This window comes from Neolamprologus multifasciatus, chromosome 10 (genome assembly GCF_963576455.1).
Source record: "Neolamprologus multifasciatus chromosome 10, fNeoMul1.2, whole genome shotgun sequence".
NCBI lineage: Eukaryota > Metazoa > Chordata > Actinopteri > Cichliformes > Cichlidae > Neolamprologus > Neolamprologus multifasciatus.
Window position 1 is genome coordinate 984,017 of NC_140448.1, and position 12,698 is coordinate 996,714.

General features: G+C 41.3%; 2 protein-coding genes and 1 long non-coding RNA gene across 5 annotated transcripts in view; all 3 read left to right on the forward strand.

Moving 5' to 3' along the window:
* ntm (neurotrimin) overlaps positions 1–12,698 on the forward strand; it is a 384,314-nt gene that overhangs the window by 186,322 nt on the left and 185,294 nt on the right. The window lies entirely within an intron of this gene.
* LOC146509301 (uncharacterized) overlaps positions 5,384–12,698 on the forward strand; it is a 30,820-nt gene continuing 23,505 nt past the window's right edge. The window contains exon 1 of the long non-coding RNA XR_014876333.1: positions 5,384–6,813. This is a non-coding gene — a long non-coding RNA (uncharacterized LOC146509301). The remainder of the gene's footprint in view (positions 6,814–12,698) is intronic.
* On the forward strand, positions 6,822–12,694 carry LOC146509302 (uncharacterized). The gene is made up of 2 exons (XM_085173826.1): positions 6,822–7,768; positions 8,413–12,694. The coding sequence occupies exons 1-2, from the start codon at positions 7,727–7,729 to the stop codon at positions 12,052–12,054; spliced, it is 3,684 nt and encodes a 1,227-aa protein (XP_085029952.1). The 5' UTR covers positions 6,822–7,726; the 3' UTR covers positions 12,055–12,694.

Sequence of the window (12,698 nt, forward strand, 5' to 3'; positions counted from 1 at the left end):
CTTACTAAACTGACTGTGAAACTACTTTTATTTTTTCTTAGGAACAATACATGCTCATTGTTATGATAATTTTTTTAACCATAAAAGCTATGTAATACTGTACAACAGATTGATGGGACAACAATGCAGTGGACTCAGAACTAGCCTTAAACTCTTAAACCCCCAAAGCACCCCCATAGTATGGGGGTGCTTTGGGGGTTCTATGCTGTGGTGTGCTGGAGGAGCAGCACAGCAAAAAAGGACTCATCCAGGCTGGAAAAACTGATCAGGAAGGCTGGCTCTGTGGTCGGCATGAAGCTGGACACTCTGGTGTCAGTGGCAGAGAAAAGAACACTAAAGAAACTGCTGGACATTATGGACGATGCTGGGCATCCTCTGCACACGGCCATAAACAACCAGAAGAGTCTGTTCAGTGACAGGTTGCTTCTCCCAAAGACAAGAACCAACAGACTTAAAAACTCTTTTGTCCCACACGCCATCAAACTGTTTAACTCCTCTTTGGAGGGGAGAGGGAGGGGAAACAGGAGGACAAAGGAGGGGGGAACAACTAAGCTGTAGTGCCGCTCCACTTCACTGTGCAATTACCTTTTGTGCAATACTTTTTGTTAATAATCAGTGGTGCAATAGACTCCATACTTGAAATGTGCAATTCACTTGTATTTTTATTTTTATTTTTATTCCTATTTATTCTATTTATCCCCTTTGTATATTTTATCTATATATGTCTTTGTATTTATATATGTGTATATATATATATATATATATATATATATATATATATATATATATATATATATATATATATGTATGTATAATATTCTTAACTCTGTAACTTCTGTCGGTGCTGTGCTTTTTGGAAACCAAATTTCCCAGAGGAACCCACCCGAGGGATTAATAAAGTTTTATCTATCTATCTATCTATCTATCTATCTATCTATCTATCTATCTATCTATACTATCACACCTTCTCCTCCATGCTTCACGGTGGGAAGCATGCATGTAGAGACCATCAGTTCACCTATTGTGCGTCACACAAAGACAAAGCGGGAGGAACCAAAGATCTGAAATTTCGACTCATCAGACCAAAAAACAGATTTCCACTGGTCTAATGTCCATTCCTTGTATTCCTTGGCCCAAACTCTACTTGTTCCTTTCCATTAGTAGTGGTTTCTCAGCAGCTATTTAACCATGAAGGCCCAAACCCCAATAAGAAGGCAAAAAATTCCACAAACCCCCCCTGACAAGGCACACCTGAGAAGTGAAAGCATTTCAAGTGACTACATCATGAAGCTCATTGAGAGAAGGCCAAGGGTTTACAGCGCTGTCAACAAAGCAATGGGTGTCTACTTTCATAAATCTAAAATAAAAGACATATTTAGTTATTGAATTATTTAACTTTTTTTCTTTGCTACATAATTTCATTAATCTTATTTCATACATTTTTTGTCTTCAGTATGTATCTACAAAGTAGAAAGTAGTAAAATAAGGAAAAAACATTAAATGAGAAGGTGTGTCCAAACTTTTGACTGGTAGTGTAACTACCAGTATTGGGAATAACGGCGTTACAAGTAACGGCGTTACTAACGGTGTTACTTTTTTCAGTAACGAGAAATCTAACTAATCACTATTCCTATCGTTACAACGCCGTTACCGTTACTAACAAGAAAATGCGGTGCGGTCGCGTTACTATTTTTCAACAAACAGACGGTTGAAGCTTACCGCATCTTATATCAATTGCACGGAAGTAGGTGTATGTAATCTGGGCGCAACAGCTTTAAGCAGCTGCGCATGCTCCCGCAGACGGCAATCACGATCACTTTTTGGCACAACACCTGGAGCTAATGGGGCAAAACAATCGCATGAGTGCTGCTGTTTGACTGAGGAAGAATAAAGTAGTCGTGGTAAGCCAATCACATGAGCCCTTAAAGACAAAGCAACAAGGTGATATATACCAGTTTTTAAATTGTGTTGATAGGCCACGTAAAACCAGTCATGATAAGCAATATATACGTGTGTTTTTTCCTCAATAGTTTCGTCACGTTTAACGTCTAAGGACAGCGCTAGGAAGCATTCTCTGCTTATGACCAAAAAATGTAAAAAAATAAAACAACAAACAGCCCGTTTGTGTTGGTGGAAAACTGTACCATGTCGACCAATCAAAAAATGATATGGCAACATGAAATTTGGTTGTTTAGGAAGAAGTTTTAGGAGTGATGGTGAGAGAGAGAGAAAGAGAGAGAGAGAGAAAGAAAATTGAAAAATGTTTGTGGTTGTTACAGTTAAAAATATAACTTTTTCCACTCGGATTTTATGTTTTTTGTCTGATTTTAGATCAGTTGTGTTAATACAGTATGTCAAAATGAAAACATAACTGTAAATTCAGACATTTGAGGTTGTGCTGAATAGATACCAAACAAGGCAAATTACATAGTTTTTAAAAGTAAAATGTAGAGGTAAAATCAAAAGTAGTCAAAAAATGGCCAATTATAACCTGGACCCCAGACGGTTAAACATTTTTGTTAAAGTAACGCAATAGTTACTTTTCAAGTAATTAATTACTTTTATAATATTGTAACTCAGTTACTTTTTTGAAGAAGTAACTAGTAACTATAATTAATTACTTTTTCAAAGTAACTTGCCCAACACTGGTAACTACCAGTTTGTTAACCATGTCTCGGGTTCTGAAGATTGTCTAAACATTCCTTAGCATGAGTAAATGACATCCTCACTTACACCTTTTCCATTTTTACACTGCATTGTTTTAAACAAACAAAAGCACTTTGGAGACCTCAGGCAAAGGCTAAAAGCATGAAAATCAAGAGGAATTAGTATTGGCAACCCTGCGTTACTTCTTCAGAAAAGGTTTACATCCCTTCACACTTTTCCAAAGCAGTGCATGGTGATGACAGTAAGAAGTTGCAATCTACAACATCTTTATACCCACAATGAAACATTCTCCTTCTTCACGTGTTAAGTGATGGTGAAACAAGGGAGATTTGCAAGTTTTCTGCACAAATTCAACAGAGGAAAGACAGTTTCTGCTGCAGATATTTACAATTGTCAGAACTAGCACAGACTACATTAGTAGAAATGGCATTGTGGTCAGAGTGCTCTTTCAGTCACGATGTTACAGTGTGATGCATAAAGATTGATGGCTGAAAGACAGGTTTGGCTAGTTGGCATGCAGGGAATAACATGCCAGGGGCATCAATGGAAACACTTTTTTCTTTTAAAAGCCTTTTCCATCACTGGTTTTCACTAAGGTCAATGGTGCAGCAAAAGTATTTATATCCATTCAAATGAATCTGAACTATTAAAAAGGAAGAAGGCTGGGATACAGCCTTGTGGCTAAAATAAAGAAACTAAAGTTGGTTATGCAGTGGCTCCTTGAATTACTTTTTCCAGATTCAAAGTCAAGTTGGAGGTTTGTTTAATAGACACATATACACTGTTAAAGCTGTGAGCTTCATTGACACTGGAATGTGATAAATATTTAACATTTATTGGCATTCTCTTCAAATGTACTAATTACAATATTTCACCACTGATGACATTTCACTTCTAGGCAACCCCATCTTTTGCAACTTATGCAAGTTGGTACCAGATACAGTGGGGCAAAAAAGTATTTAGTCAGCCACCGATTGTGCAAGTTCCCCCACTTAAAATGATGACAGAGGTCAGTAATTTGCACCAGAGGTACACTTCAACTGTGAGAGACAGAATGTGAAAAAAAAATCCATGAATTCACATGGTAGGATTTGTAAAGAATTTATTCGTAAATCAGGGTGGAAAATAAGTATTTGGTCAATAACAAAAATACAACTCAATACTTTGTAACATAACCTTTGTTGGCAATAACAGAGGTCAAACGTTTACTATAGGTCTTTACCAGGTTTGCACACACAGTAGCTGGTATTTTGGCCCATTCCTCCATGCAGATCTTCTCAAGAGCAGTGATGTTTTGGGGCTGTCGCCGAGCAACACGGACTTTCAACTCCCGCCACAGATTTTCTATGGGGTTGAGGTCTGGAGACTGGCTAGGCCACTCCAGGACTTTCAAATGCTTCTTACGGAGCCACTCCTTTGTTGCCCGGGCGGTGTGTTTTGGATCATTGTCATGTTGGAAGACCCAGCCTCGTTTCATCTTCAAAGTTCTCACTGATGGAAGGAGGTTTTGGCTCAAAATCTCACGATACTTGGCCCCATTCATTCTGTCCTTAACGAGGATCAGTCGTCCTGTCCCCTTGGCAGAAAAACAGCCCCATAGCATGATGTTTCCACCCCCATGCTTCACAGTAGGTATGGTGTTCTTGGGATGCAACTCAGTATTCTTCTTCCTCCAAACACGACGAGTTGAGTTTATACCAAAAAGTTCTACTTTGGTTTCATCTGACCACATGACATTCTCCCAATCCTCTGCTGTATCATCCATGTGCTCTCTGGCAAACTTCAGACGGGCCTGGACATGCACTGGCTTCAGCAGCGGAACACGTCTGGCACTGCGGGATTTGATTCCCTGCCGTTGTAGTGTGTTACTGATGGTGACCTTTGTTACTTTGGTCCCAGCTCTCTGCAGGTCATTCACCAGGTCCCCCCGTGTGGTTCTGGGATCTTTGCTCACCGTTCTCATGATCATTTTGACCCCACGGGATGAGATCTTGCGTGGAGCCCCAGATCGAGGGAGATTATCAGTGGTCTTGTATGTCTTCCATTTTCAGATGATTGCTCCCACAGTTGATTTTTTCACACCAAGCTGCTTGCCTATTGTAGATTCACTCTTCCCAGTCTGGTGCAGGTCTACAATTCTTTTCCTGGTGTCCTTCGAAAGCTCTTTGGTCTTGGCCATGGCGGAGTTTGGAGTCTGATTGGTTGAGGCTGTGGACAGGTGTCTTTTATACAGATGATGAGGTCAAACAGGTGCCATTCATACAGGTAACGAGTGGGGGACAGAAAAGCTTCTTACAGAAGACATTACTGGTCTGTGAGAGCCAGGGATTTTCCTTGTTTGAGGTGACCAAATACTTATTTTCCACCCTGATTTACAAATAAATTCTTTACAAATCCTACCATGTGAATTCATGGATTTTTTTTTTACATTCTGTCTCTCACAGTTGAAGTGTACCTCTGGTGCAAATTACTGACCTCTGTCATCATTTTAAGTGGGGGAACTTGCACAATCGGTGGCTGACTAAATACTTTTTTGCCCCACTGTAAAATGCCACTATTTGCTGTGGCTTTGAATGAGATAATTCGCTTTCAGTTTCAAAATTACACAACAGTTGTCTTTGCATCCTGTGTATGGCATGAGTTCATTTTGGAAGCCTGTAAATTATTTAAATATTCAACATTTGAAACTATGTTTATCAATCAAATAGAATGTTGATGCTAATCGTGTTTGAAAGATTTGTAGGTAGGATATGAAAACTCACCCAAACAAAAAACTTTATCTATTGTTTATCACTAAATTGCTTACTTGCTTATACCATAAGATACTGTATTTTCATCCAGGTAGTTTGAACTACAACAGCTAAAACATCTCATACAATACCAAACATAATATTTTTCTGCATCAATGATACAGGCAAGAAGGCTTGATCTTAGAGGGGGCAAAGCAGTGCATTTAAATTTCATGTAAATGTAAAGGCATTGCTTTACCATCGTTCCTTTGGAACAAAGGTAAAGCAAGAAATAGTCCTGAATGTTGAATAATGAATGATTTGTGTAATCATTCTGGGGACAATGAAAATTGTATTATACTTAGAACATTTTGTAAGTTGGATTTTATGTTAATACATACTGTTCGTCTTGCCACCTCTGGCAAGAAGAAGCTGAGAGTGAGAACAAGAGTGCACAAACCTGTTCTTTTATTCATACAGTCTACATACAGAAGGAATGCTTGCTGTTTATTAGACAGCACTCTTCAGTCCCCTGCAGCTTTTTGACAATACTGAATAAATGTTGTTTTTCTTAGGCTACTTAACATACAGCAGGGAGAGCTGAACTTCATTAATAAAAAAAAAAACATAAAAATCAAACCTGAATTTTACCACTAGTTGCAGGATGTAGACAGTTATTGGCTGTCAGGATCTGACTTTGACTGGATGTTATTGGCAGTTACCAGAAACTTTGCAAAAGTTTTTGCGGTGTATTCGCAGGCTAATAGAATCATGCCTGACAAACCTGAGATTTTATATAGAACACCAGCCCCATCTTCTGTCTCTGCCAGGAAAAGGCAATGTTATATATGTTCATCACATCAATACCAACAAAACTGTCAGGGAATGTAGTAGAAAAAATGGGTGTTAGTTTGGTGTCAGGTTGGTTTCAATATTTATACAACTGAACAACAGCATATCAATTCATGAAGGCTGTAAATTGACTGAGAATAATATGTTTACATGCAACATTATCTGAACTGATAGAAAGCTGATTTGTTGATTTATTGCGTGGCAATGAAGACTGTGCCACACTTCCAAGCAATTTTAATGATCACTGAACAGCTAGGATAGATATGCATATAAGGACTTGATAACAACTGGTTGCAATTCCTGAAAATAGCAGTGCATGTGACTGCATTAGACTCAAGTCTATAATCAGAACTGTAACAAATATTAAAACTGTTATGAGATGAAATAACCAATCCTGGACAACAGAAGACTGGATGAACATTGCCTGATCTGATAAGTCTGTAATATTTAAATGATAGGGTCAGAATTTACTGTAAAAACATTAAAGGATGGATCCATTATATCTTGTGCTAAAGCTTCAGGCTGCTGCTGGTGGTATAATGACATTTTTATTGGCACTGTTTGGGCTCTGTGATGGCATGCCACACATGGTAAGCTCCACACCTCACCACCCGTTGATTCACTTTAGTTTAATTTACAGTCACTACTTTAAAATAGTCTAATCTATTGTTCAATATTGTTTCTTTATTAAATGTATTTATTTTTCTATCACACCTTCCAATGTTTATATGGGTGCACACATATTAACCTTGCAAGGTCAAAGTTCTGTTTTATGTTATATTAATACATCTTTCTTTGTTTGAGTTACCTGGGAGTTGGCTTCTCCGTCTGGCAAAAGGTGTGGCAAAGGGCTGGTAGACCTGAAGTACTAATGACGGCCTAATTGGATTGCACCACATGCTTCATTGTCTGGGGGGTGTTTCATGTTTGTTTAATTGTTTTGTATTAGTTGCTTATATGGCAGCCATTTTGTTTTCCCCCGTGTGTGTCATTTGGTTTAGCTAAACCGGTATTTAAGTTCCCCCGTGTGTCATTTCAGCAGGTCAGTTTATCTTATGTTTGTTTGAGGTTTTGTTAATTATTATCTTCAGTTTAGTCTATTGAGTTGACCTCTTTTATTGGTCTGCCTATTTAAGTTTTGGCTTTGTTAAATATATTTTCATATTTTTTGGGTCAATAAAACCCCCTTTTTTGAATTAAACACCTGTGTCCTTTATGCTTTACTGCTTGGTCCCTGACAATTGGTGGCAGCAGTGGGATCATCCAGTATTGGACACAGGTCCTTTTTCTTTTTTTTTCCCCTTTCTTCTGTTTTTCCCCATGAGGAAGAAAAATGCATCGTGGTGGCAAGAATGAAAAGAAAAAGGGATCTGCTCAGCAAACCTGCGAAGAGGAGGAAAATGGAGCCTCAGAAGTCACTGAAGTTGTGGAGAGAGTGGAAAAGGAGCCTACTTTGTCTGATCTAGTCAATATGCTACATGCTCACATGGGACAACAGGACGTCCGGGATGCAAAACAGAGTGAGTTAAATGCACGACAAGAACAGCGATTTAAAGCCCTTCAACATCAGTTTAGACTTCTGCAGTCAGAAATCCAAGTCAGAACATCACCATCAGATTCTGCAGAGGCTCGCTCTGAACCATTAGAGTCTGATATTCATCCTTCTTCCTCTGCTCAGCAGGCCCAGGCTGAACCAGTTATGACTAATTCCAATCCAGCCATTTCACCAGCATTTCAGTTTCCCCTACAAATAGAGGGCAGATTGGAAAGATTAACTGAAGCTGATGATATAGAACATTTCCTGATCACATTTGAACGTATGGCTACAGCTTATCGATGGCAGAAATCAGATTGGGTTTTTCGTTTGATACCCTTGCTCACTGGCAAAGCTAGAGGTGCCTATGTTCACATGGACATTGATGATTCATTAGACTATGATAAAGTGAAATCAGCTATTCTGTCAAAATATGACATTAACCCTGAAACATATAGGCAAAGATTCAGATCCCTGGACGTTCAACCAGATGAAAGCCCTCGTGAGCTATATGCGAGACTGAAGGAGCTTTATGGGAAATGGATCCAGCCAAAGCGTAAAACTATTCATGACATTGGTGAAACTATAATCTTGGAGCAGTTTCTCAGAATGCTATCTCCTGAGCTTCAGGTTTGGATCAGAGAACATAACCCTGGCTCAGCAATGGAAGCGGCTCGGTTAGCTGATGTTTTTGTTGCTGCCAGAAAGAAGGGGCAAGCATGGAGCCATAATGCATGGAAGGCATCGAGGGACACTCGGAAGATACCTCAGCAAAACCATCTGGATTCAGCAAATACAAGCACCAGTAAGACCCCTCAGTCTACCACTAGACCACCGAAGGCCTCCGGTAAGAAGCTCATTTGTTATCTTTGTGGAGTAGAGGGCCATACAAAACCTATGTGCCCAAGAAATTCTGCTAAAATGGTACAAATGTGCTTTGCCCCCCGTTCTAATGTTGATCCTGAGCAGGAGAGTGACAAATCCATCAAAATGAGTCTGATTGAAGTGAATGGGGTTCTACTCAATGCCCTTCTTGACTCTGGCAGTTCTCGGTCCCTTATTCACTCAGATTTTGCTCCACCTAATATTGTTCGCACCAGTGATACAATTTCAATCTGTTGTGTCCATGGAGATGAGAAAAGATATCCGACAGCTGACATCTACATTAAAGTTCAGGACCAGATGTATCTGCTGAATGTGGGTGTTGTGAGCAGTTTGCCTTACTCTGCCGTGTTAGGGCGTGACCTTCCTGTGCTTTTTGATTTGTTGGAGTCTGAGCAGACTGAGGAGTGCAATGTAGCCGTTACCAGAGCTCAGGCTAAGCAAGTCAGTACCTACTCTGAGACCCTGAGTGCCCTGCCTTTCTTTGATGAGGAGTTTGAACCAACTGTGGTGAAGCCACGGAAGACCCGCAGACAAAGAAGGCAGGAGAAATTCCAATTTTCACCTGTGCAGACACTAACAGACGCTGAGCCAACATCGTCACCCCTAGGGTTTACTATTCCAACTGAAATTGCTGAACTCCAAAAATCTGATCAATCTTTAATATCTCTTTTCCAGAAGGCCAAAGAAAAGGAACCTGGAGTGGAACAGGTTCTCAACAGTGAGTACATCGAGTACATCTTGCAAAATGACATTCTCTATCGTCAGCAGGGGTCGGTGCTGCAGCTGGTGGTTCCCCAGAAGGTGAGAAACGCCATTCTCACCTTGGGGCATTCTATTCCGTGGGCTGGCCATCTTGGTAAACACAAGACCACAGCTCGCATCAAACATCATTTCTACTGGCCCGGTCTTAGCAAAGATGTGGCTCAGTTTTGTAAAAGTTGCCCACAGTGTCAGATAACATCTACCAAAATCCCCCATAGAGCTCCACTCCAACCTCTCCCTGTCATCGGCACTCCTTTTGAGCGTCTTGGAATGGATATTGTAGGGCCTGTTGAGAGGAGCAAAGCAGGAAATCGTTACATGCTTGTTGTAACAGATTATGCCACAAAATATCCTGAGGTGTTCCCTTTAAAATCTATAAAGGCCAAGCCCATTGCATTTTGTTTAGTGCAGTTCTTTGCAAGAGTTGGGTTTCCACGAGAAATACTAACTGATCAAGGCACTAACTTCATGTCTACTTTGTTAAAGCAAGTTTATCAGTTGTTGGGTATCCGGAGTCTGAGAACTTCACCATACCACCCTCAAACTGATGGGCTGACAGAACGCTTTAACCAGACATTGAAACAGATGCTCAGAAAGTTTGTCAACAACAGTGGTAATGATTGGGATCAATGGCTGCCATATCTACTCTTTGCTTATAGAGAAGTCCCCCAAGCCTCCACAGGTTTTTCCCCTTTTGAGCTGTTGTATGGTTATGAGGTTCGTGGCCCTCTAACTCTGTTAAAGGAGATCTGGGAGGGAGACAAGGCGGAGGAGGGACCCAATAACATTTTGTCTTATGTCATTCAGATGAGAGAACGGTTAGAGAAAATGAGTGAACTTGCTCAATCACATATGGTGGAGGCCCAGCAGCAGCAGAAGTCTTGGTATGATAAATCTGCTCGTCAGCGTTCGTTTGAACCAGGACAAAAGGTGCTCGTGCTCCTCCCCAGTGACAACAACAAATTGCTGGCAAAGTGGCAGGGGCCATTTGAAGTTATGAGGAAGCTGGGACCCACCACATATGAGGTGTCCACCCCAGGGCAGTTGCGCCCCAGCAAGGTCTTGCATATAAACCTTCTGAAGGAGTGGGTGGTGCGTATTGAACACAAGGCGGATGCAATGCTCATACGGCGAGTGCCTGAAGAAGATGAAGCAGATGAGCAATATCTACCACCTGCTGGCTCTCTGGATTATGATCTCAGCCATCTCCCAGAGGACAAGCAGCAGCAGGTGAGAGAAATGTGTAAATCAGCAGTCTTTCAAGAGAATCCAGGGAGAACTGACATTGTCGAACATGATATTGTGGTACGAGAAGGTGCCTCTGTGAGACGATTGAGTTACAGGATCCCAGAACGTCTTCTGCCTTCATTGAAGAAGGAAATTGACTTGATGCTATCCCTAGGGATCATTGAAAGATCTAAAAGCGAATGGTGCAACCCTGTGGTCTTGGTACCCAAAAGGGATGAGAGTATGAGGTTCTGCATTGATTTCAGGTACCTGAACTCCGTATCCATGTTTGACTCCTACCCAACACCAAGAATTGATGATCTACTTGAACGTCTGGGAAAAGCAAGGTACCTGACCACAATAGATTTGTGTAAGGGTTACTGGCAGGTCCCACTCACTCAACGGTCCAGAGAGTTCACAGCATTTAGAACACCATGGGGGCTTTTCCAATTTACAGTCTTGCCATTTGGATTACATGGAGCTCCAGCAACTTTCCAACGGCTAATGGATCAGGTATTACATGACTGCTCTGACTTTGCTGCTGCTTACTTGGATGATATTGTTATCCACAGCAACACCTGGGAGGAGCATGTGGAACACCTGCGAACTGTTCTGGACCACTTGCACTCAGCTGGGTTGACGGTGAATACGTCAAAGTGTGTTTTCGCCGCTGCTGAGACAGAATACCTGGGCCATGTCATCGGCAAGGGGGTTATCAGGCCACAGGTCAGCAAAATCGAGGCCATGGAATCATCCCCCCTGCCCCAAACAAGGAAGCAGCTGAGATCCTTTTTGGGCATGGCAGGTTTCTACCGTCGTTTCATCCCTCAGTTCTCCAACAGGGCAGCTCTGCTCACAGACCTGACGGGATCACGTTCTCCCAATCACATCCAGTGGACAGAGGAGGCAGTGGCAGCGTTTCATGACATCCAACAGTCACTAAGTAAGCAACCGGTTTTGTACAGTCCCAACTTTGATGAACCGTTCATATTACAGACTGATGCTTCAGATCGGGGCCTGGGAGCTGTCCTCCTTCAGGAAACCAGGGAAGGCCGCCATCCAGTGGCTTACATCAGCCGGAAACTGTTTCCACGTGAAGTTCGGTATTCCACAGTAGAGAAAGAGACCTTAGCGATCAAGTGGGCCCTGGACTCCTTCCGCTACTATCTACTGGGAAGAGACTTCACCTTGGAAACTGATCACAAAGCACTCCAGTGGCTTGAGCAGATGAAGGACACAAATGGGCGAATTACCCGCTGGTACCTGGCCTTACAGCCATTCCGATTCACTGTCCACCATGTACCAGGCAAGGAGAACCTTACTGCTGACTATCTCTCTCGCTGTTCCAGCGAGAGCTCTGAAGAGGGGAGGTGTGTGATGGCATGCCACACATGGTAAGCTCCACACCTCACCACCCGTTGATTCACTTTAGTTTAATTTACAGTCACTACTTTAAAATAGTCTAATCTATTGTTCAATATTGTTTCTTTATTAAATGTATTTATTTTTCTATCACACCTTCCAATGTTTATATGGGTGCACACATATTAACCTTGCAAGGTCAAAGTTCTGTTTTATGTTATATTAATACATCTTTCTTTGTTTGAGTTACCTGGGAGTTGGCTTCTCCGTCTGGCAAAAGGTGTGGCAAAGGGCTGGTAGACCTGAAGTACTAATGACGGCCTAATTGGATTGCACCACATGCTTCATTGTCTGGGGGGTGTTTCATGTTTGTTTAATTGTTTTGTATTAGTTGCTTATATGGCAGCCATTTTGTTTTCCCCCGTGTGTGTCATTTGGTTTAGCTAAACCGGTATTTAAGTTCCCCCGTGTGTCATTTCAGCAGGTCAGTTTATCTTATGTTTGTTTGAGGTTTTGTTAATTATTATCTTCAGTTTAGTCTATTGAGTTGACCTCTTTTATTGGTCTGCCTATTTAAGTTTTGGCTTTGTTAAATATATTTTCATATTTTTTGGGTCAATAAAACCCCCTTTTTTGAATTAAACACCTGTGTCCTTTATGCTTTACTGCTTGGTCCCTGA

Bases quoted from the DNA above. Each gene is read 5' to 3' on its own strand.
- LOC146509302 (XM_085173826.1), top strand. From the start codon at position 7,727: ATGCTCACATGGGACAACAGGACGTCCGGGATGCAAAACAGA. The intron at 7,769-8,412 runs GTGAGTTAAATG...CCTGAGCTTCAG, and splicing joins CGTCCGGGATGCAAAACAGA to GTTTGGATCAGAGAACATAA.